The 25,353-nt window shown below is 42.4% G+C and overlaps 1 protein-coding gene across 2 annotated transcripts; it reads left to right on the top strand.

Annotated features, from left to right (window-relative positions):
- hsd17b10 (hydroxysteroid (17-beta) dehydrogenase 10) lies at positions 1-5,439 on the top strand. 2 transcript variants are annotated; one of them, XM_026154807.1, is made up of 6 exons: positions 1-82; positions 2,878-3,042; positions 4,015-4,179; positions 4,273-4,401; positions 4,487-4,595; positions 4,724-5,439. In XM_026154807.1, exons 1-6 carry the CDS (start codon positions 59-61, stop codon positions 4,912-4,914), a joined length of 783 nt encoding a protein of 260 aa, XP_026010592.1. In that variant the 5' UTR covers positions 1-58; the 3' UTR covers positions 4,915-5,439. The 2 variants fall into 2 exon arrangements, with proteins under 2 accessions (XP_026010592.1, XP_026010593.1); XM_026154808.1 differs by having other exon boundaries at positions 5-72.
- The last annotated feature ends 19,914 nt before the right edge of the window (positions 5,440-25,353 follow it).

The raw sequence follows: 25,353 nt of genomic DNA, 5'->3' as shown, positions 1-25,353 counted from the left end.
ACAGCCTCTCTCGTACACACACGATCTTTGGTATGACGTCAGCCGAGTCGGATCTACGATGGCGAACATTCGGTGTGTGAAGGTGAGCAGCAGAATAAACATGAAACACCTCCGCGCTGCCTCGCCGTTTTCTTTTCCTCTGAGGAAATATGACGCTAGACTTTCACCCTGCTTCGGTTTCGATTTGTGCGAGTTTTTCTGGTTCTTTCGGCGTGCACGCTCTCTTTGTAGTCCATAAGTTTGAGTGCTCGGCTAGCATACTTGCAGGTTAGCAAACATGCTGATAGCTCCCCCTTCAGCCCTCCCGGCTGACCTCCGGCTGTCAGTTAGATGGACACAGGACACACGAGGGCTTTTAAACATGGCAGCTTAAATTAATTAATTAAATTAATAATGCTGTATTTATATTTCAGTTAATAAAAACCGGTCACTGAGATGAATCTGAAGAGTAAATGAAGGTGCGCGCATGTGTGCTGCTTAGCCCCCTTTTTTTGTTAACTTTGCAAAAACAAATAAGACAAATAACAAATAAGATCATTTAGAAGAAGGTGTTTAAAATTTTTTCCCCCCAGTATTTTACGCATCAGGTTTTTTCAGGCTCAAGTCTGGTCTCTGGAGACTGTCTGCCAACAAAAGCACAATGAGTCTGTGTCACCTTACATCACGGAAGCCTGGGAAGTTTCTTATAATCTCCGGATATTTGATACAAACAGTCTATGTTATGCTGGAGTGTATAAAACCCTGGTTAAACATCCTGTGATTTTCTTTCATGGGGGAAACAAAAGCCTCTTTGGTGGGTGACAAAATGTTCATATGCAGGGAAACCTGTGGCATTATGATGTAATGGGTCTCCTGATGTAGACTGCAAACAATGAACGACTGATCCCAGCAAACGCTGAGAAAACACTGACTGCATCTCCCATATAAAGACACGATCTAGACGTTTACATGTAGAATAATGGTTCATATGCCTCCTATACAATGGAAGGAATGTAGTTCATATTATTGCAGCGCAGACCTTAATTCATGTCTCGTTTTTCTTTAATTAAAACATTTGAATGACAGCTAAATTTCCTATGAAATGTCTGTGATCAGACAGTCAGAAGTTATGTATGTTATTTGTGTTCTTTATGGCGACTGGCTACTTTATATTCAATGTTTCTGCCATAAAGGTTTCATTCCTTTAACATGTTTTCAGTCGCCGTTTTGTTAAATTTAAGTAACAATGCCATTTGCTTAGATGTCGGTAAAGATGATGTTTTGGGTTAAAATGCTCCTCATTCCACAGCAGCAGCTACACATACGGCAGGAAGGTCAAAGTGCAAGGTACAGCGTTACGAAGAAATGGTGCCAAAGTTCGTCTAGTTCATTCAACTAGCAGTTTTTTCCACTCCAACAGTATCTTTAGGGAAATTGTGGCATGCGATTATTTCGAATTAAAGCTTTCTTTCAATACAGTGTGGATGTTGCAGTATTATACTATTTCTGAAAGGCCTTTATTGATGTATTGATCTGATTACTATTGAATTTCGATCATTGACAGATCATCATCCATTGGACATAAAACTACAGCTTATTGCACCAGCAGCATCTGGTCTTATATAACTATCATTAGCTTACAGCTTGAAGTGTTTGTGCTAACTAAAAATAAAGACAAGATGGTAGTTTATTAAATTTTAATGAAATTTGCAGATTGTTTCGGTGAAGTTTAATAAACTCCTTGCTTTCTAAAATATAACAGGACACCGGAGTATATTCTCCAGCGTCTCACACTTCTGATAATCAGCTGTCTGCTTGACAGTTTTAGCTGTGCAAAAACTATAACTTTAATCTCAGCCAAACCGATTTACTCAGAAACAAATAAAGTACTAAAGAAAGCCAAACAATAACATTTTTAAGTTATCTAAGTGACTTATATATATGTTTAACCTGACTAGCGAAAGACGGCGGTGGGTTTGAAAACGATTTGCCGGGAGTCCGGTGTTCTGACGGGCTCTAGTTAGCCTTGCCCCCGCCTAGCTAACGAGCTAGTGGGTAACAGACGCCTCCGAAAACGTCGGAGCGCTTTTGAAAATATGTGGTGTCTTGATAAACTGAGCAGATATTTGAGGTTTACACAGCTACATTCTCGCCTGAAAATATGTTAAAGGTTTATTTTGTGACCCAGAAAGAATAATAAGAGTAAAGTTAAAACTAACTAGCTGCCGCCATTGTTGACAACTGTGCTGGGCTGCGCTATGAATTCTGGGACACAGCTTCTTCTTCGGGGTTTAACGGCAGCTGGCATCCTTGTACATGCAGTGCTACCATCTTCTGTTCCAGTCCGTTATTACACTCTTAATCCTGCTACTCATTCCTGCGTCCTTTGTGATCTTACAAAGCTTCAAACGATGCGTCGACTATTAAATTAGTCGTCGACGATTTTAATAGTCGACATAATCGTGACTAGTCGACTAATCGTGGCAGCCCTAATTGAAAACCACAGCAGAGAGATATTGAATAGGATTCATTGGTAGTCACCTTAAAGACACTGGACAAGATTTTAAAAGCATTTTAAATTCAATGAAGCAGCTTTAACATCAAATATGTTTGACTAACCAAAAACAAATCCCATCACAATTTCATGAAGTGTACCTAATATAATCCATTACTGAGGAATTAACGTTTAACAGATAAAACATGCAGTGTCTTTTTGAAAGGAACCCAGTGATGTTCTGATCTGTCCTTTCACTCGTCTTTCTTATTGGCCTGCGACTTTCTTTCCCCTTTTCTTCTGCCCCCTCCTCTTGTCCCGGTGGGCGTCCCTCTTTACGTGTGTTTTTAACAAATTTCCCATGTGTGGGACTAATAAAGGTTATCTTATCTTATCTTGAGCAGGGTATGGTCGGCCTGGTAACAGGCGGTGCCTCCGGTTTGGGGCGGGCCACCGTGGAGCGTCTGGTGCAGAGCGGAGCGTCTGCTGTGATCGTGGACCTGCCCTCCTCTGACGGACAGGCTGTGGCAGCCAGTCTGGGAAACCGCTGTGCCTTTGCTCCTGCAGATGTGAGTCCAAAAATTCAACCGACGCAAGACTGCATATTTTGGAAACATTAACAGAGAAAGTCACATTTGTAAACACTCCTATCTGTGCGAGCTGTGCGGGGCATAGAGTTTACATGAATCGAATAGAACAAAATGGACCAAAATGCTTCTTACGCCATGTGTGAAATGAATACTGATTGTCCTTTAGCACTAGAACCACAAAAGCGGTCATTTTGACATCCTTGGCATTTAAAAAAAAATCAAGTAACTCTGTTGAATTAAAACACAATCATCTTATATTTCGTGACTTTTCCTAAAAAGGGTTTATTTTAGTGGATTTTTGGGGTGTGTGGGATTAATAAGAAAAAAAAAGTGCAACAACTTCAACCTAGAACCATCGAGGACGCCATTCTGACCCCATAGAAAAGAATGTGGCATACATTTTGACATGAAGGCAGCTAAAACCTGAGCCAGAGACCACTAGATTGATTGACAGACAGATAAATATATAGTGGGGTGAGTTGTGGAAAAATAATTTGAGCATCAAAACCAAACAGATTTCTGAGATTTGTTGAAAGAAAGTGAAAACCTTCGGAAAGGGATCAAAACAGCATGAACGAGGTTCACACCAGCATTGACACAAAGGCAAAATTACAACAGCTCCTTTATAGCCATCACGTGGATACAATCTTTGTCTGTTCAGCGTTTGGATGCGAAATTCTCACCATCGTGTAGATTCTGCATGTACCACTGGAAATGTAATACCCTGTCAGCTCAGTAGATGGCGCTCACACACAGTAGATGCTGAGCCCCAGTGCATTCATGTTGTATATTTTGGCCATAATTATTCTTATTTGTCCTCTATTTTCCTGCAAACAGGGAATATAAAGAATCTTTGGTGCATTTCGAGTTCTTCTACTGGGGTTGTTATTGGCTGGAATGCTTTATAATTTGATGTGAGCAAAAGGGCTTCTTGTCCTCGTCGTTTTCCAGGTGACATCAGAGGCAGAGGTGCGGTCAGCTGTTTCCCTGGCCAAAGAGAAGTTTGGGAAGTTGGACTTGGCGGTTAACTGCGCTGGCATTGCTGTGGCTGTGAAAACATATAACTTTAAGAAGGACCTCCCTCACAGCCTGGAGGACTTCCAGCGTGTCATCAATGTAAGACGGCCGGACAGATGATCAGACGGACAGAAGAAGAAGTAATCAGAGAATCACATGTGGCTTTTATTTTTTATTTAATTTAACCTGCAGGTGAACATTGCAGGATCTTTTAATGTGATTCGCCTCGCTGCGGGCGAGATGGGGAAGAACGAACCCGACGCAGACGGACACCGAGGCTGCATCATTAACACCGCCAGCGTGGCAGCTTTCGATGGACAGGTAAGGTTAAAAAAAATACTATATATAGTATTTCTTAAGTGAGTGATAAAATAAATGAGTGATTTTGTATTTATTTATTCTTCAGGTTGGACAAGCGGCTTACTCCGCTTCTAAAGGTGGCATCGTTGGGATGACTCTTCCCATCGCACGAGACCTGGCACCCGTGGGCATCAGAGTCATCACCATAGCACCCGGTTAGTGTTCCTACTTAGCCCGTTATAGTTAACTTAGACTAAACCGAAAACTATGTGGAGAAATTAGATTTTCTGATTATTTTATCAAAAATTGACACAAAAATCAACAAAACTGTTTTTTCCTTCAGGGCTCTTCTCCACTCCTCTTCTCGCCGGTCTTCCAGAGAAGGTGCGCTCATTCCTCGCGCGCCAGGTGCCCTTCCCCTCGCGCCTGGGTGACCCCGCTGAGTTTGCTCACCTGGTCACATGCCTGGTTGAGAATCCCATGATCAACGGGGAGGTCATTAGACTGGACGGAGCCATTCGCATGCAGCCCTGAGCCGTTCTCAGCTCAGTGTTTTATCAGAATCTGCTGGCGACACAAAGATACATGAAAGATGTAGTTCGATGTGAGGAGTTTGAGAAAGCAGGAGGGCTGCGGTTTGTTTCTCGTATGGTAGCATTTTCCATTTTAAATTTTGTGTTCACTCACTGATAACTTCTAGCTACTCGTGTAGGTTTGGAGCTAAAATACACAGAAATCCATACGCAGAGAAAAAAAGTGCCCGAGTGCCTTTAAATGTGACGCCAGGTGGTCCTGAATGGGTCCGACTCTTGCTATGAATCATACGTAACATTGTGCATCTGACAGCATCTACAGTGTGAGAACAGGCTGCTGAGTTCATAGAACAAGTCTTGTATGTTTGTCTTTGTGGCTGTATTTACATTGTAAAAATCTGCACACTGTAAATATGTCTGTCAGGAATCACTGACTGTTTTATCAAAATTTTATGGGAATGTAAAAACTGACTATGGTACAATAAACATCACAAGTTTGACTAATCTGTGAGTGAAAGGAAATTAACCTCACGTGATTGATGTTCTCCTTTTTAATCTGTAGCAAAAAACCAAAACAAATATATAACACAAATCTTATTTTTGCTTTAGTACATGAACTTTCCAGCCTCGTGAAAGCTGGAGGATAAATTATTTTAATTACTGGCACATTGGTTTTCCAGAACAAGTACAAGGGAAAAAAATCCTCAGCAAAACTCTCAAACCTCTCTAATCAGAAAATAATATTCTCAATAAAGTTACTTCCAGCTTTCTTAAATAGAAACCGACAGATTTTGCATTGCCATGAACTTTTTTCCCCCTTCAATTTCTATTATAAATTTTTATTTGTCTTGACATCCAGTCTGTTTGTGGGACACATCACTGAGTCATTATGTCGGTTCGGAAGAAAAACATGAGCATTCTTTGCTCTGTGTTAAGATCCTTTATCGTCTAGACAAATATACTTCTTAATAAATCTACTTTTCATCCATGGAAAGAGAAAAGTCTAAAATCTCAGTGCACGCCTGTCCAGTTACTGTAATTATTATTATAATTATTACAATCTCCCCGGGATGTTTACCTGACATGCAGCTTGGTGTCACATGCGTATGTATGTATGTACACGTACATACTAGGGGTGCAACGATACACAAAATTCACGGTTCGGTTCGGTTCGATACTTTGGTGTCACGGTTTGATATTTTTTCGATACAAAAAAAAAATGTTCATGCCTTTTTAATTTGTCATTTATTAAAATTATAAATATATATTTTAACTCAAAAGTACAGTTTTTAAATTTAATGTTGCTGAAACAACAAAGTAATAAAAAAATAAATTATCTGATTGAGGAATCAGTCATCTTTGGAACAGAGTTTATTACAGAAAAATGTCACTTTCCAAAATAAAAGCTATACTATACGCTTCTTCTGGGCTATATTCTCAGCAGCATATTAAACATATCATAAGGAGAATCACGTGCTAACGGCTGTCTAAATGACTCGGGTAAAGTTTGTAGCATGCTTGCTTGTTGTTTTTGTCTGCTTCCACTTGTCTTTGCACTAGGATGATGTCGGCGTAAATGTGCAGTCATATTCATTGTGTTCCCACTAGTGCTGTCAGCGTTAATCTGAAATGACGTTAACGCCACAACACGGCAAATCTCCGTTAACAAGCTACCGCGGATCGCCCGTGCGAGGGGCTGGACGGCCAACACGTTAACGAGCAAACTGCGCTAACGCACTAGTTCCCACCCATGTAATTGAGCATTGCGTGGCACATCCAACATACTGTTTTACTTTTGTCCATGACGCGCTTACCTTTAGGGTCATACGTCACATGAAAACCAAAATAGTTCCAAACGCCAGATCTGAATGAGGGTGGGGGAGGTCCAATTTGCCATGTTGCAAGGAGAGCTTAACTTCTGTCTCGCTAGCTTGCCCTGCGCATAGTGAATCTGCGTTCGACTACTCCGCCTAGGCTGCACTGTCGAACGCAGATCCACTGAGCGCTCAACACAGACAGCATCGTCAGAAGGAAAGTTGATAAAATAAATTAAAAATTTTGTATTGTTCATACATATGCATACCGAACCGAAAGCACTGTATCGAACGGTTCAATATCGATACGAGTATTGTTGCACCCCTAATACATACATAAAGATTGGAGGGATGACCTGTGCTTCCTGTGTGTTAAAGATTGAGTGAAATCTCTAGAACAAACCTGGTGTCTGCTCTGGTGGCACTAATGGTGTTAAACTTTAATGTTTTTGTCAGCATATTAAGAAAAGTCTCTCAGGGTGACTGGAGATTTGAGGGCTTGTTGTTTTAATACAAGGCACTGCACGGTTTAGAAAGATCTGTACTGGGCACAGTTTACCACAGATTGAATTCAAAACCAGTGCCAAACAGAGAAATGCCCATTTTGCGACCAAAGGAGATACCCGTTCCCAGCACCTTGGCTTCGACACCTGTGGGACTAATTCCCACTCCTGTGTCTAATCCCAGACCAACTGTAGCTTTGACTGGACCAGCAGAGGCTGAAGCACTGGCTATTTCTGCTCTGGCAAAGGCTTGGGCACCAGAGGCCACAGAGGCTCCAGCTCCTGCGCTGGCATTGGGTCCTTTGGCCTCTGCGTCAAAAACACTCCATTCAGCACGGGCGTGCCCCACTCCCGCTTCAGCATACGCTCCGGCTTTGGGAAGACGCTTCCCTGGTTTGTCCTCAAACGCATCTGCAAATGTTCCAGCCCGAGCAAAGGTTTCCTCAGTAAAAGCTCTGCCAGGCCGATCAAAGGTATCGATCATCTCAAGTGCTCCAGCTGCATTAGTAGTAATGCCTCCACCTGCTCGCATAACTGCATGGGCTGTAAGTAAGGAGAAATGTAACCTGAGCTACATAGAAGACAATGTTATAGCAGTGGATATTCCTACAATATTATAGAAACGGGATTTAAAAATGTACTAAAACAAGAATTATGCTAATGATGGACTAACAAACACTGTTGTTAATGCAAAAGTGTTAAACCTCACAAATATGAAAGGCAAATATGTCCTATCACATGAAAATATCAATATTGTTTTTCTATCAATAAGTAACAATATTGTATTCTCACACGCACACACACACACACACACACACACACACACACACACACACACACACACACACACACACACACACACACACACACACACACACAGGTGAAACCTACCTTCCATATTTTCTGCACACAGTGCCTCACTCCCTTCCTTCAATTGTCCAACTCACAAGCTCTTCTTCCTTTAAATGAAGCTACAAATAAACATAACACAAAACTCAAAAATCTTTCATCACAGAGGAATAAATAGCAGACCAGGAGGGTGGAGGCCTTGGGGGGTTTTACAAGTGACTCACAAGATTCTTTTAAACAGAATGCAAAAGTGAAACTAACAGTGGCATAGACTGTTAGTTTGTTCCAGGCTGCACTGTGAAGGCAGGATATATATAAACAGTACTTGAGGGTTTAAAAGTTCAACTTCTACCACCCCAGATATCTGTACTGTATGATACAGGTAAAGTTGTTAAATTGAGTATATTCAAGTAATACAAATCTGCTCGAGATTTTACAGTGTTCCTGTTTGTCTTCAGTTCTTGAACATCACTTAACTGTAGTGCTACATGGAAACTGAAAGTTCTTCTAGGGCTGGGCGATATGGCCTAAAATTCATATCGCGATATAATTTGAAGCATGTGCGGCAACGATATATATCACGATATATTATTTGCTTCTGTATAACGTATTTTCTACACGATAAGGCACACTTAAAATCTTTTAATTTTCTCAAAAATCGAGAGTGTGCCTTATGTATGAATTCTGGTTGTGCTTACTGACCTCGAACCGATTTTGGCGTGCAGAAATCTGTTAAAAAACGTTTTAGTACAACTTTGGTAAGCCGCACTGCTTGATGGATTGTCAGAGCATTACGGCTGCCATAGTGAGGAGCTTCGCGGAGTAATCTGGGTCCAAAACTCCGTCCTCTTCAAGTCCCAAAGTCAAACGAACACCGAGAGTTAAAAACGGTCTAAATTCTTTCATCTTTAATCAAATCATCAGCATTGCTGCTTTACCGGGTGTAACAATTAAGTTTAACATCCAGGCATCCATGAAAACAGAATTTATGAAATTTAATGGAGTTAGAAGTTAACAGGAAGTTAGCTCGCTAGTTTACACCTAAACATTTCATACCGTGTTCTGACTGAGAGATATATCACGATATTTGAAACTAATTCAAACGTACAGCTCTGCTACCACTTCTAACATAAATGAAGACAGAAAACTAAACAGCAGTGGCGTTTGCAGGGTTACTGAAGTTGGACTACCTGGTATATAATGTGCTACGTGATTGCTAGCGACACAGCTATGTTAGCATAACATTAGCACAGTGAAGCTGGAGGATGAACGCCAACTTTTTTTTCGACTCGATAAAAGTGAACGTGAGGGATTCTGGTGGTCAGGGACAAATGCAATCGCATAGCAGGATGCTATACACGGGCCAAACTTCAGTCAGGAGAACAACTGAGATTATTCATCCGCAATACGAGGTTAGTTACTAATATACTGCAACAACATGGGAATAGAGCAGCTGCGAGAGAATTCAACATTAATGAATCAATTTTACAGAAGTGGAGGAAGCGCAGTTTTTGGCTTTCCCCATATTTCAAAAGTGCTTCATCTCTTTGCTATGACTGTCGCCCGGCATAATTTGCAGATGATAATGGTTGTAGCCGCTGCGATGCTTTCGACCAAAACAGGCGCAGCCTGATGACATCATCAACATGCGCTATCGCGATAGAGCGATATAGTCATCTCTATCGTTGGCCAAATTTATATAGTTTCTATCGTATATTGTTTATATCGCCCACCCCTAAATTCTTCCATCAAATCTGCACTTGAATGTATCAAAACCTAAAAACTATGTAACTTCTAAAGAGAAAACAAACCAAAAAACAGGTTTTAAGTCTGTACCAGCCGATTCTGACACCAAAGGTTCACTGGTTTGCTTCCAGATGTAAAAAAAAACAAATTAAGACAAACTGCAGGAAAAAGAGTGTCATAATTTAATATGGGAGCTAGTGGCAGTTAGAAGGCTTTTAGTTTCACTTTGAGTCACAAGCCTCCAGCCTGAAACAGAAAGCAAAACCAAGTTGAAATAAGTTGTTTGTTTTTAGATATCTGCACAGTAGATGAGAATTTATTTAGCTTTTGCTTGAAAGAGAGGGATCAATAAACAGTTTTTGCCATTATTCCATCCTCAGGTGTTTTACTCTGAATGAACAAATGCCAACATCAGTTTAGAGCTGCAGTTTCCTGGAGCCTCTGGGAGACATTGTATGTTATCACAGTATTGTGGTGATACAGAAGACAAGAAAGAAAGAAACAAAGTTCCTCACTATATAAAGAAAATTCATAGCCACATTAGACTTAATTGATGATTTTTTTCCCAGTCCTTTTTTTGTTGAGTGCTTTTTTTGGATTTTCTGCAGCTTCATGACTAGGGATGGGTATCGTTTAGGTTTTATCCGATACCGGTGCCAAATCGGTACTTTTGAAACGGTGCCGGTGCTCAAACGGTGCTCAAACCGGTGCTTAAAGAATGGAGAACACAAAATTGTTCCAAAAACCTCTCATGTTCAGCTGGTTTTTTTAAAAAGATAACAATGTTAGCCTTTTCTGCAGCTATGGGGCATATATGGTATCACTCTTGGCTGGAAGCAGTGCTTAAACAATGGAAAAAACACAAACTTTGTCCTAAACCTCTCATGTTTAGCTGTGTTCCACTTTTTCTTTGGTCATTTTAGCCTTTTTGCCCAGGGTGAAGGGAGTATCTGCCATCAAACAAGAAGACAGCCGCATGTAGCTATGATGATGTTTGCTAGTTCACCTTACATGCATTAATGTAATAACGTGGTTAGCCTACTCAACGTAAATTACACACGAACAACATTAAGCTATTCACGCAGAGAAGAACGGCAGCTGCTGCATCATCATCCGTCATCATTTCTGCTACACTGGCAGGGCTAGGGGCCAGGACGCTCCTCTTCGTGTTTTTGGGGGATGTTGCATAACAGGCAACCCACCCGCAGTAGATGTGCTCGGTGTGAGGTCTCGCAGCAAGCTATCAAATACGGCGCATTTCTGGGCTTTTAAAAAAAATGCTATGCGTCGCCAGGTGTTTCATCGGATTTGAGGTGTTACCTCCTTTGACAGTATCACAGTATCAGCTTAAAGCACTTGTTGCAGGCTGCTGAGTTTGCATATTTTGCTGTGAAGTACAGCCAGACTTTTGACCGCTTCGCCTTGGGCATTTTTAATCTGTAGCTCTGCTCTAAAAGAATGTACGTACCTGGGCCCGCCTACTATCCTCGGAAACGTAAAACGACAGCTCAGGGAAAAAAAGCACCGAAATAAAGCACCGAAATGTGCGCTGCTTTTCGGTCTGGTTACTACCGTTTATGTCAGAACGACACCGGTACCCATCCCTATTCATGACTCACCAGATTTCACATTCTCTTCAGTGCTTTTATTGAGTGTTTTATGATATTGAGGTCATATTAAGAAAAATAGAACAAGCGTCATACCGAATTCTCAAAGTAGTTTATTCTTAGTTGAGGAAGTGAAGGCATCCTTTCGAGCCCTGCACGTTAAAGAGAAATCAAAAAGTTCAGATAACATTTTGCTATTTTTCTGAATTTAGTTTTGTAGGTAGGAATAAATCGATTTATGGGCCCAGTGATTGCTGAGTGACCCGTTTCAGTGTCTGGAGTTTTGTGTTATTATAGGTTAAAGTTTTATATCATATTCAGCGTGACACAGTGTGGAAAGTTTAGTTGCTACGTGTTGCAACCAAGACCAGTCTCGAGACATCCAACTCTAATAAGCTACAATGAATTTTCCTTTTCCTTGTCACCACCTGCGGGATGGTGTGTGTTCTTTAATCTCTGTGTCATAAAGTGATAAAGTAAGATGATAAAATAAGCGAAGTGGTAAAACTTTGTGCTCATATGAGAATATTAAATCTGAAAGCAATAAAAATAAACACACACAATATCATTTATCAATTTTAATGTTTTTATCACCAGCGACAACACATATTAAGAAAAATCTTTCAGGAGTGATTGGAGATGTCATGACAATTTATTAATTATATGCAGATTCGAGGCACTGCACGGTTTAGAAAGATCTGTACTGGGCACAGTTTACCACAGATTGAATTCAAAACCAGTGCCAAACAGAGAAATGCCCATTTTGCGACCAAGGGAGATACCCGTTCCCAGCACCTTGACTTCGACACCTGTGGGACTAACTCCCACTCCTGTGTCTAATCCCAGACCAACTGTAGCTTTGACTGGACCAGCAGAGGCTGAAGCACTGGCTATTTCTGCTCTGGCAAAGGCTTGGGCACCAGAGGCCACAGAGGCTTCAGCTCCTGCGCTGGCATTGGGTCCTTTGGCCTCTGCGTCAAAAACACTCCATTCAGCACGGGCGTGCCCCACTCCCGCTTCAGCATACGCTCCGGCTTTGGGAAGACGCTTCCCTGGTTTGTCCTCAAACGCATCTGCAAATGTTCCAGCCCGAGCAAAGGTTTCCTCAGTAAAAGCTCTGCCAGGCCGATCAAAGGTATCGATCATCTAAAGTGCTCCAGCTGCATGGGCTGTAAGTAAGGAGAAATGTAATCTGAGATACATAGAAGACAATGTTATAGCAGTGGATATTCCTACAATATTATAGAAATGGGATTTAAAAATGTACTAAAACAAGAATTATGCTAATGATGGACTAACAAACACTGTTGTTAATGCAAAGGTGTTAAACCTCACAAATATGAAAGGCAAATATGTCCTATCACATGAAAATATCAATATTGTTTTTCTATCAATAAGTATCAATATTGTATTCTCTCTCACACACACACACACACACACACACACACACACACACACACACACACACACACACACACACACACACACAGGTGAAACCTACCTTCCATATTTTCTGTTATTGTGCCTTTGTTTCCACTTTCTTTCTCCCAGCCTGAGCTGCTTCCTTTTTCGATATGTCCTGGAAAAAAAAGTCACTTTTGAAATACTTGCACATATGAACATTTAAACACTATAAAGCGCTTAAACATCCAGTACTTTCTTCATTGTTATTGGTCAGTTATTGTTTAAAAAACTGGGAGAACTGTTGTAAAGAATTAATATAGAAAAACATCAGTTACACACAAATAAAAGATGGTTTGTCATCATCCGTGAATAAGTTTTAAGTTTACTCATTGAAACAATAACTTGCAAGAACAAGTCAATTAAAATATCATATATTAATATATACTACACCATTTGATATGGACTGTAGAATGTAAGACTCAGATAATCAGATTATTATCCCATGACTACTTACCCGAATAATGTTTCTTGGGTTACAGGAAATGTTTGCACGCCTTTGCTGCAAGCACTGAGGGACAGAGGAATAAATAGCAGACCAGGAGGGTGGAGGCCTTGGGGGGGTTTACAAGTGACTCACAAGATTCTTTTAAACAGAATGCAAAAGTGAAACTAACAGTGGCATAGACTGTTAGTTTCGACCAAAGGAGATACTGGTTCCCAGCACTTTGGCCTCCACTCCTGTTACACCGATTCCCACCAACTGAAGCTTTGACTGGACCAGCAGGGGCTGAAGCACTGGCTATTACTGTTTTTGCATAGGCTTTTACACCAAGAGATGCCACAGAGGCTTCAGCTCCTGCGCTGGCATTGGGTCCTTTGTCCTCTGCATCAAAAACGCTCCATTCAGCACGGGCGTGCCCCACTCCCGCTTCAGCATATACTCTGGCTTTGGGAAGATGCCTCTCAGGCTTGTCTTTAAACTGCAAACATCTGCAAATGTTCCAGCCCGAGCGAAAGTATCCTCAGTAAAAGCTCTGCCAGGCCGATCAAAGGTATCGATCATCTCCACTAACACTAGCAGTAACTCCTCCACCTGCTCACACAACTGCATGTGCTGTAAGTAAGGAGAAATATCATATTTGAGATATAGTTATGGCCAGAAGACACATACATTCATCAGCAGAATCAATGTTGTGGCAATTTTGGGCTTTTAATCATTTTTTTGTTTGTTTTTATAATCATTAAAGATGTGTCATTTGAACTGTTGTTTATCACCAAAACCCTCAAATTGCCCTGTCATTAATGCCCATGATGAGTGTATGTAAACTTCTGACCAAAACTGGATATAGAAGACAATGTTACAGTGTAAATTATTCATAGAGTATCATTTAAACAGGATGGAAAATTCTGTAATTATACAAGAATGATGTTATGATGTTATAGTAAGATTGTCTTGAATGCAAAGGTATTATACTTCATGACTGTAAATGCAAATATGCAACATAACTATAAAAAATACATTCAATTATTTTAAGTCATGTGTGTAAAAAGATGTGCGTGGGAAGAAAACTTCTTTTTACAGCAAAAAAACTCCCTAAACTTCCGAGCAAGCACCCACACGCTGCCACGGGAATGTGAAACTCCCAGATCCTTCCACTGACCGCTATGACACACCTGCACCACGGCAAACCTCCGCCTGCCCCACTCCTGCTATACAGGTGAAAATAGAGCAAAAGGACCGCTGAGCCTTTGATTTTATTTATTTTCTGCTGTGTGTTACTTGCATTTGTTTGAAAGAGTGAGTGTAAACACAAAAAACATTTTATTTTATATGCTGGAATATGCAGAAAATAGGTTTAAATGTTAAACAAATTTCTTCCAGTGCATATAATTTAATTTTTGCTTCATTCGTAAAGTTAAAAGATTAAAACTAATAAAACAAGTTTCATTTTATTTCAACACTATTCAATAACGTTTACCCCAATACTACTTGGTCACTTAAATACTACATGTTGTCTTCATATTACATAATGTTCAACAAAGTCTAGAGTCTGGTTTGACATAAGAATTGAATGGATCTACAATGACTACCGTCCTCCTATCTTTATATGGGTTGCAAGGGCATAACCCAGAATAGAATAGAATTAGAATAGAATTCAACTTTATTGTCATTGCACATGCACAGGTACAGGGCAACGAAATGCAGTTTGCATCCATCCAGAAGTGCTTTAGTGATATAGATATACAGTGGGGCAAAAAAAGTATTTAGTCAGCCACCGATTGTGCAAGTTCCCCCACTTAAAATGATGACAGAGGTCAGTAATTTGCACCAGAGGTACACTTCAACTGTGAGAGACAGAATGTGAAAAAAAAATCCATGAATCCACATGGTAGGATTTGTAAAGAATTTATTCGTAAACCAGGGTGGAAAATAAGTATTTGGTCAATAACAAAAATACAACTCAATACTTTGTAACATAACCTTTGTTGGCAATAACAGAGGTCAAACGTTTACTATAGGTCTTTACCAGGTTTGCACACACAGTAGCTGGTATTTTGGCCTATTCCTCCGTGCAGATCTTCTCGAGAGCAGTGATGTTTTGGGGCTGTCGCCGAGCAACACGGACTTTCAACTCCCGCCACAGATTTTCTATGGGGTTGAGGTCTGGAGACTGGCTAGGCCACTCCAGGACTTTCAAATGCTTCTTACGGAGCCACTCCTTTGTTGCCCGGCGGTATGTTTTGGATCATTGTCATGTTGGAAGACCCAGCCTCGTTTCATCTTCAAAGTTCTCACTGATGGAAGGAGGTTTTGGCTCAAAATCTCACGATACATGGCCCCATTCATTCTGTCCTTAACATGGATCAGTCGTCCTGTCCCTTGGCAGAAAAACAGCCCCATAGCATGATGTTTCCACCCCCATGCTTCACAGTAGGTATGGTGTTCTTGGGATGCAACTCAGTATTCTTCTTCCTCCAAACACGACCAGTTGAGTTTATACCAAAAAGTTCTACTTTGGTTTCATCTGACCACATGACATTCTCCCAATCCTCTGCTGTATCATCCATGTGCTCTCTGGCAAACTTCAGACGGGCCTGGACATGCACTGGCTTCAGCAGCGGAACACGTCTGGCACTGCGGGATTTGATTCCCTGCCGTTGTAGTGTGTTACTGATGGTGACCTTTGTTACTTTGGTCCCAGCTCTCTGCAGGTCATTCACCAGGTCGCCCCGTGTGGTTCTGGGATCTTTGCTCACCGTTCTCATGATCATTTTGACCCCACGGGATGAGATCTTGCGTGGAGCCCCAGATCGAGGGAGATTATCAGTGGTCTTGTATGTCTTCCATTTTCTGATGATTGCTCCCACAGTTGATTTTTTCACACCAAGCTGCTTGCCTATTGTAGATTCACTCTTCCCAGTCTGGTGCAGGTCTACAATACTTTTCCTGGTGTCCTTCGAAAGCTCTTTGGTCTTGGCCATGGCGGAGTTTGGAGTCTGACTGTTTGAGGCTGTGGACAGGTGTCTTTTATACAGATGATGAGTTCAAACAGGTGCCATTCATACAGGTAACGAGTGGGGGACAGAAAAGCTTCTTACAGAGACGTTACAGGTCTGTGAGAGCCAGAGATTTTCCTTGTTTGAGGTGACCAAATACTTATTTTCCACCCTAATTTACGAATAAATTCTTTACAAATCCTACCATGTGGATTCATGGATTTTTTTTTTCACATTCTGTCTCTCACAGTTGAAGTGTATTACAATATATATTAGCAATAGTATAGATATGTAAGTATATTACAGAAATGGGTCTATTATGGTATGTTATAATGTACACGGTATGAAGTATGTTGTGAATATTCTATAACTATAAGTATGTACAGGCTGTAGTGAGTACAAGCTATGTACAGGATATGAACAGGATATAAATATGAAAAACTATACAGAATATGAAATAAATAACTTTACAGAAATCTGAGATATACAGCTATACAGAAATGGGAACTATGCAAGTTGTAAACAGTTGTAGGATTAAAAATTATCGAATGTACAGAATGATTATTTACACAGAGCTATACAGTAGTGCAGTTAAGATAAGTGAGGGTGTAGATAGTTTCTACAGAGGCTATATAAAGTGCTAGTGGTTGTGAGTGGTGGTTCAGTCCATGTTATTATTGTGTGTTTGAGGGTACAGTTGTCCATTGTGGGTGTGTGTATGTTCAGTTCATGTGTTAACGTGGGTCAGATGTCAGGAGGCAGAGTTCAGGAGTCTGACGGCTGTGGGGAAGAAGCTGGTGGTCTTAGTCCGGAGGCTCCTGTGGCGCCTCCCAGAGGGCAGGAGGGTGAAGAGTCCATGTGATGGGTGACTGGGGTCTTTGATGATTTTCCCAGCCCTTTTCAGACACCGCTTCCTGTAGATGTCTTTTATGGCAGGAAGTGGTGCTCCGGCGATGCGCTGGGCAGTTTTCACGACCCTCTGCAACGCCTTCCGGTCCGAGGCAGAGCAGTTCCCGTACCAGACTGTTATACAGTTGGTCAGGATGCTCTCGATGGTGCAGCGATAGACGTTCACCAGGATGTCTGAGGACAGGTGGTTCTTCCTCAGAGTCCTCAAGAAGAAGAGGCGCTGGTGAGCCTTCTTGACCAGCTTGGAGCAGTTGGTCGTCCAGGTGAGATCCTCGGAGATGTGGACTCCCAGGAACTTGAAGCTGCTCACACGCTCCACAGCCGTCCCCTTAATGTGGATGGGTGGATGTGGGTCAGCATTCCTCCTGTAGTCCACGATGAGCTCCTTGGTCTTCTCGGTGTTAAGCAGCAGGTTGTTTGTGTCGCACCACTCAGCCAGACGATCCACCTCCTCCCTGTAGGCGGCCTCATCATTGTCACTGATGAGGCCAATCACCGTGGTGTCATCTGCAAACTTAATGATGGTGTTGGAACCATCAGCAGGTCTGCAGTCCTGGGTGAAGAGGGAGTAGAGGAAAGGGCTCATCACACAGCCTTGTGGTACACCGGTGTTCATTGTGATTGTAGATGAACAGTGGTTATCCAGCCGGACATGTTGGGGGCGGTTGGTCAGGAAGTCCAGTAACCATTTGCAGATGAGGGAACTGATGTCCAGGTCTGTCAGTTTCCTCGTGAGTTGTGAGGGGTGGATTGTATTGAATGCTGAACTGAAGTCTATAAACAGCATTCTGGCGTAGGTGTTGTTGTTGTCCAGGTGTGAGAGGACAGAGTGCAGTGCGATGGAGACTGCATCCTCTGTGCTCCTGTTCTGGCGGTATGCGAATTGGTGGGGGTCCAGGGTGGGGGGGAGACAGGATTTGAAGTGTGCTAGGACCAGCTGCTCTAAGCACTTAGTGATGATGGGGGTGAGTGCTACTGGGTGGTAGTCATTGAGGCAAGAAGTGATAGGGTAAGCAGCAGGGTACACCCTGGTCAGCTTACCAGCCTATCACATAGAGACAAACAACCATTAGCATTCAGGTAATTTAGAATTACCAATTAACCTACACTGTAAAATGTAATATTGTGTTTAATTAAAAAGTATGCTGAACTCAATCTTTATCAATTTGTTATTAGAACTCAATTTAAATAAGTTACCAATACTTTTTATGCAAAAATGCTGATCAGCTCAATTTATTTGAGTTTTCTTAACTTAGAAAAACGAAGTAAACTGGAAATGTTGCTCGTCAGTGCGGAAGGATGAAAGATGTGTTTTGAAAATGCCACGTCACTACCATCCTCCTCCCTCGCACAGATCAGTCCGCATGTTTGCGGTGCCAGCATTTTCTTTCCGGAATATGTTGAGCAAACCTGGAGAAGCTACAGCTCAAGAGATTATTGTTGTCATTGCTGTGGATCTTTACCTGATACACTGACTTGGTGAGTAAATGTTTACTATTATTTAAACTGATTTTGTGGCTTCTGTTAGTTTAGCATGAGGTTTATAATATGGCTAGCTAGTTAGTGTTAGCCTAGCGTTGCTGCTGCTGCTGCTGGGCTCATGTTACTTAAAAAACTAACACCACAGCCTTAAAAACCTTATAAAAATATGTGAAATGTGTGAAATTCTCTGTTGATTGTTTCAAATAAAAAAATGAGATAAGAGCCCAGACAAAAGTTTCGGGAGGTGCAACCATTAGGGGTGGGGTGTGGGGTGTATTTTCAATCGTAGCCATAACAAACTAACCTGAGTAGCAAAATACCGCAGGGGGGTTGAAAACCATACTCCAGGAGTTAGCTGTGCTCGCACGCTCTATTGAGCCTTGACCTCCTGGTCAGCTGGTGGTCAGCTTGTTTTAGTTCAAAGGTTTTATGGTTTTTCCTATAATACCTGGTGGTGTAGTCGGTGATTTTTTGTCAGTTCAGCCTTATACACTGAACAAAAATATAAACGCAACACTTTTGTTTTTGCTCCCATTCCCCATGGGATGGACGTAGAGACCTAAAATTCATTCCAGATACACAATATAACCATCCCTCCCAAACAGTGGTCACAAATCAGTCCAAATGTGTGGTAGTGGGCACATCTGCTATATTGAGATAATCCATCCCACCTCACAGGTGTGCCACATCAGGATGCTGATCTGACATCATGAGTAGTGCACAGGTGTACCTCAGACTGCCCACAACAAAAGGCCACCCTGGAATGTGCAGTTTTGTCTCACAGCAAAATGCCACAGATGCCACAAGCAATGAGGGAGCGTGCAATTGGCATGCTGACAGCAGGAATGTCAACCAGATCTGTCGCCCGTGCATTGAATGTTCATTTCTCAACCATAAGCCGTCTCCACAGGCGTTTCAGAGAATATGGCAGCACATCCAACCGGCCTCACAACCGCAGACCTCGTGTAACCACACCAGCCCAGGACCTCCACATCCAGCAGGTTCACCTCCAAGATCGTCTGAGACCAGCCACCCAGACAGCTGCTGGAACAATTGGTTTGCACAACCAAACAATTTCTGCACAAACTGTCAGAAACCGTCTGAGGGACGCTCAACTGCATGCCCGTCGTCCTCATCGGGGTCTTGACCTGACTCCAGCTCGTCGCCGTAACAGACTTGTGTGGGCAAATGCTCACATTCGATGGCGTCTGGCACGTTGGAGAGGTGTGCGCTTCACGGATGAATCATGGTTCACATTGTTCAGGGCAGATGGCAGCTGAGAATGTCCCAGTTCTTGCATGGCCAGCATACTCACCGGACATGTCACCCATTGAGCATGTTCGGGATGTGCTTGACCGGCGTATACGACAGCGTGTACCAGTTCCCACGAATATCCAACAACCTCGCACAGCCATTGAAGTGGAGTGGACCAACATTCCACAGGCCACAATTGACAATCTGATAGACTCCATGCGGCGATGTGTTGCACTGCATGAGGCAAATGGTGGTCACACCAGATACTGACCGGTTCTGGGTCCCCAGACCCCCAATAGCGCAAAAAACTGCACATTCCAGGGTGGCCTTTTGTTGTGGGCAGTCTGAGGTACACCTGTGCACTACTCATGATGTCAGATCAGCATCCTGATGTGGCACACCTGTGAGGTGGGATGGATTATCTCAATATAGCAGATGTGCCCACTACCACACATTTGGACTGATTTGTGACCACTGTTTGGGAGGGATGGTTATATTGTGTATCTGGACTGAATTTTAGGTCTCTACGTCCATCCCATGGGGAATGGGAGCAGTAACAAAGGTGTTGCGTTTATATTTTTGTTCAGTATATATTATGTTTAACCCGAGTGACCACCCGGTCAGCTGGTGGGTAACAGGCATCTCCGAAAACATTAGAGCACTTATGCAAATATGTGATGTCTTGATGAATCGAGCAGGTATTTGAAGTTTACACAGCACCATTCTCGCATGAAAATATCTTAAAAGTTTATTTTTTGACCCAGAAAGAGTAATATTTCAAACTCCGCCACTCTGTGTTCTTCCGCCACTGCCTCGTTTGAGTTTTGGACGAAATGGATTCTGGGATATTGCATTTCGTCATTTCGAGCTGATTGGAGATCAAAACAGCCAATCAGATTTTTTTGCATCCAAGTCTGTGATTGGCTGGTTTTGTGGCACAAATATACAGAAAGAGTTGACGCAGACGGGCAGAAATGTTGAGAGCGCAAGCAACACATTGCGAGCAAGCACAAATGCAAAAACTGAGCGAGAGGGGCTGCTAGTGTGTGTGTGTGTGGATAATAGCAAACACTGAAATACATCTTTTGCATGCAGCAATGAATTTTGTTCACTCAAATTTAGCTTTTCTTCGCTCAAAATAAAATTTCTCCTCAAAATGCAACACTTGCACCTGCAAATTTTTTTTTACGTGCGCTCAATTTTTTTTACGTGCGCTCAGAATAGTGGCACAAAAATAATGCCATAATGGTATGGTGTTCTGGGGTTCAAATAGTGGGTTCGCATGCGCTTGGAAAGGTCACGTGAACTGCATTATTTTTGTTTGTGTTTTTTTTGTTACTGTGAAACACTTTAGGCTGTCTGGAAGTGGCCATAAATTTGTGTATACATATATGTATTGTAGGAATACAGCTGGAAATAAGCTGAGGAAAAATGAGTGTTTTGGGGAAAGAAATGATAAAGGGATGACTATTATGCCTAGTGGGAGGGGCAATGGGATATAAAGGGAGGCCGTCAGGGCCTACCTGGGCTTTCTGTGAGATGTTACAGTGAGGGTAACTTGAAGACTGGCTCAGCTGCTTGTGTTTTGTATATAGATGTTTGTTTTGTTTTGAATTAAGTTAGTTGTTTATTTTCTTTGTAAATAATCTTTTGTGCACCTGGGATGCCAGCAGAATAAACTATCCACACTGAACGCTTCCTGACTACGCCTGCATTTCTTCAGGACCCCGCGACAAAAGTTTCTTCAACTGTAATGAGTTTTAAGGTCACATTAGGCTGGTCCCAAGCCTGTATATATGTAGACGGTTGCACGAGGAACGGTGTCCAGCATTAAAACAGCATTCACCAAATCAAACATGCAGATCATCAAAAATAAGATTTCCATACTGGATTGATCTGGGTCTAGGGTAACAATAATCTTGGTCCAGGATTATTGTTAACTCTTGGTCAAAGACAAATGAAGAGGAGAGGGGGAAGGGGGTAAATGGATTGATTCGTACGTAGCACTTTTCTTCTCTCCCAGAGCACTCAAAGCACTTTATACATGTATACCTGTTTCATTCACACCCATTCATCCAAGCACTTTCTTCTATACTTAAGGGCTTACTAGCTACTAATCACAGAAATTCATACTCAAATGTATGCATGGAGAGCAACTTGGGGTTAGTATATTGCCCAAGTTGCATGGAGACTAGAGCAGCAAGGGATCAATCCACCAACCTTCCGATCAGGTTGTATGTGGCGAAGCGACTCCTGTCAGATGACACACAGGTGTATCCGTTAGAAGTGATTTCAACATATAAAAGAGGCATACAGGTTGAATATGCAAAACAGTGAGGAAAGGAGGACAATTAATTACACAAAATAATGTTTCTCTCTTGCACAGTGTCATCACTTAATCAATCACTCAATCAATGAATAAATAGTTATTGTATTTATTTATTAGTTTGTAATCAGTGTCACCAAGAAACCATAAAAACACGACAGTTTCTTAGTATAAAGCCGACATCTATACAAGGTTAAGTTCAAAACCGTTGCCTAACAGGGAAATCCTCAGTGTAGGACCAATAGTGAAACCAGTTCCTAGAACTTGTGCTTCTAGACCCCTGGCACCAATTCCAACTCCTGTATCTACTGCCAGGCCGACTTTAGCTTTCAATGGACCAGCAGAGGCTGAAGCACTGGCTACTTCTGCTCTGGCAAAAGCTCGTGCACTGAGAGAAGATAGAGAAGCTCCGGCTCCTGCACTGGCATTTGGACCTTTGGCTTCCGCGTCAAAAACGCTCCACTCAGCACGAGCGTAGCCCACTCCTGCAGCAGCATACACTCCTGCCTTTGGAACACGCTTTCCAGGTTTGTCCTCAAATCCATCTGCAAATGCATCTGCTCCTGCGTAGGTACCAGCAGCAAAAGCTTTACCGGGCCGATCAAAGGTGTCGATCATCCCCACTAACCCAGCCAAATCAGTAGTAATTTCTGCACCTCCTTGCAGAACTGCATGCGCTGCAAATAAAGAGAAAAGAGAAAAGTGTCGATCACCTCCAGTCTGCCAAATAACCCAACTGATAGAGGCGAGGCTGCCGGACACTGGCAGCACTGTGTTTATGTTATGCTAACCATAGCTGTGTAGCTAGCCACCACATAGCACATCATTATATACCAGCTAGCCCAACTTCAGCAACCCTACATACGTCACTGCTGTTTAGTTTTCTGTCTTCATTTATGCTGGAAGTGATAGCAGAGCTGTATGTTTTCATTTTTGCTGTGGCGGTTAAGCGGCCAGATTTTTGGCTTCACGACCCTCCTTCGCGGTTTGTGCAAGTCGAAGCTCAGTTTGCTCTTTGGGGTGTTTCAGCCGATGACACAAAATACCATCATGTGGTGGCCTTGCTGGATCCGCTGTCCACCTGCCGTGTGATGACCCTACTCCGGGATACCCCCACCCGGAGATACCCCCACCCCCATCCTTCAGCTGTGTGAAGGACCAAAAAGCTCTCCAGAGAGTGATCCGTACAGCAGAACGCTGCTGCAGGATTGCTCTCCCCCCGCTTCAGGACACCTACACCAGGAGATGCCGGACTAGAGCAGCGCAGATACTGAAGGACCCGTCCCATCCTGGCAACAAACTGTTCCAACTTCTGCAATCTGGTAGAAGGTTCCGCATCTTCCGGGCAAGGACAGAGAGACTCAAGAGGAGCTTCTATCCCCAAGCCATCCGTGCCCTAAACACACACACCCGCCCGCTCACATCATCTATAATTGACTGAGACAGGACTCTTCCAGACACTAAACCAAGGCACAATGTACATTTCAATTCCTTTAATTTTAAATATGTTTATATTGTCTATCCTGTAAAATAGTCAGATGTCTATTCATATTAATGTACAGAATTCACCTGCTTGCTGCTACTACTGCACATTCGCCCAATGTATATACTATATATATATATATATAATGTTCTTCCTCTACACCCCCCCAATTTCTTTGCACATGTTGAGGAGCGTGTCAGGCTACATTTCACTGTGTGTTATACTTGTATAACTATGCATGTGACAAATAAAGAACCTTGAACCCAAGGTAAATACACCACTCTGAAGGCACTGCTGCGGCACTACTCCCTCTCTGATGCAGAGCGGGCTGAGAAACTCCTCTCTCACTCAGGCCTGGGTGATGGTACCGCTCTCGAGTTCATGGAGAGCATGCTGTCCTTGCCAGGAATGGATAATGGCGGATTCCTCTTCACTCACCTCTTCCTTCAACAGTTGCTGGCTCTAATGCCAGCTGGCCTTGCCAACTTCCTGCTGCTGGCCGCGAAGGATTACCACTCACTCACAGAAGAACCGGATCACATTCTCCCGGCTACTAGGAGCTTCGGCATCCGATGGCATCTCCCGCGTCCCCACCAAATCTCCCAGGGGCCACCGACTCATTGATTGGTTGTTCCCTTGGGTGGGGGGATCCCGGATGAGGGTCATCACACGACGAGTGGACAGCGGATCCAGCAAGGCCACCACATGATGGTACTTCGTGTCATCGGTTGTTGTTATTCAGCCTGGTTCTATGTGCCCCTTTTTTAACTTTGAGACCCCGCCCCTTCAAACATCTTTGCATGGCCCTGCGCCTGTCTAACTAACCCCACTAACTCCATGTCTTTGGACTGTGGGAGGAAACTGGAGTACCCAGTGAGAACCCACACAAATGCTAGGTAAACATGAAAACTCCACACAGAAAGACCCCGCTGGTGGAGTCGAACTCACGACTCACTGTGCTAACCCATATTAATATTAATTAAATAATAATAATAATAATAAAAAAACAAGTACTCTAGTAGGTTATTTACTTAAGTATTTCATTGAAGTACTATTCTTGTATGGGTATAATTAATGTAATTATACCTTGTACACGTTATACATGTAACTTGTACTCCTCTGAAACAGCTTCTGTACTTTGTGTTTTCTTCTTGTGTCTCTCTAGTCCTATTTTCTCTCTTCTCTTCCTCCTCACCCTCAACCTTATCACTATTTTAGTTTTAAAAGATATTCTCAAAATGCTGTTGCACTGCCACATTACATTACTTACCCTCAACATCCATATCTGAAAAAAAGAGAAATTTCATTAGCTTAAATATTGTATTTTCAAAATTCCAAAAGCTTGTCAGATTCATGCTTTGCCTGATCTAACCTCAAACAATCCCAACAAATTTATATGTAAATACGGTCAGGTCCATATATATATTATGGCAGTCCTGGCGTTCCATACACACACACACACACACACACACACACACACACACACACACACACACACACACACACACACACACACATATATACACATGTGTGTGTATATGTATATATATATATTTATATATATA

The sequence above is a fragment of the Astatotilapia calliptera genome, chromosome 20 (genome assembly GCF_900246225.1).
Source record: "Astatotilapia calliptera chromosome 20, fAstCal1.2, whole genome shotgun sequence".
In the NCBI taxonomy this organism is placed as follows: Eukaryota; Metazoa; Chordata; class Actinopteri; order Cichliformes; family Cichlidae; genus Astatotilapia; species Astatotilapia calliptera.
Note: the sequence above shows the minus strand (reverse complement) of the source record. Positions and strands in the feature narration are given on the sequence as shown.

Excerpts from the sequence above, each read along its gene's own strand:
- hsd17b10 (XM_026154807.1), top strand. The coding sequence starts at position 59 with ATGGCGAACATTCGGTGTGTGAAG. Across the intron at positions 83-2,877 it reads CGAACATTCGGTGTGTGAAG|GGTATGGTCGGCCTGGTAAC; the intron begins GTGAGCAGCAGA and ends TATCTTGAGCAG. Across the intron at positions 3,043-4,014 it reads GTGCCTTTGCTCCTGCAGAT|GTGACATCAGAGGCAGAGGT; the intron begins GTGAGTCCAAAA and ends GTCGTTTTCCAG.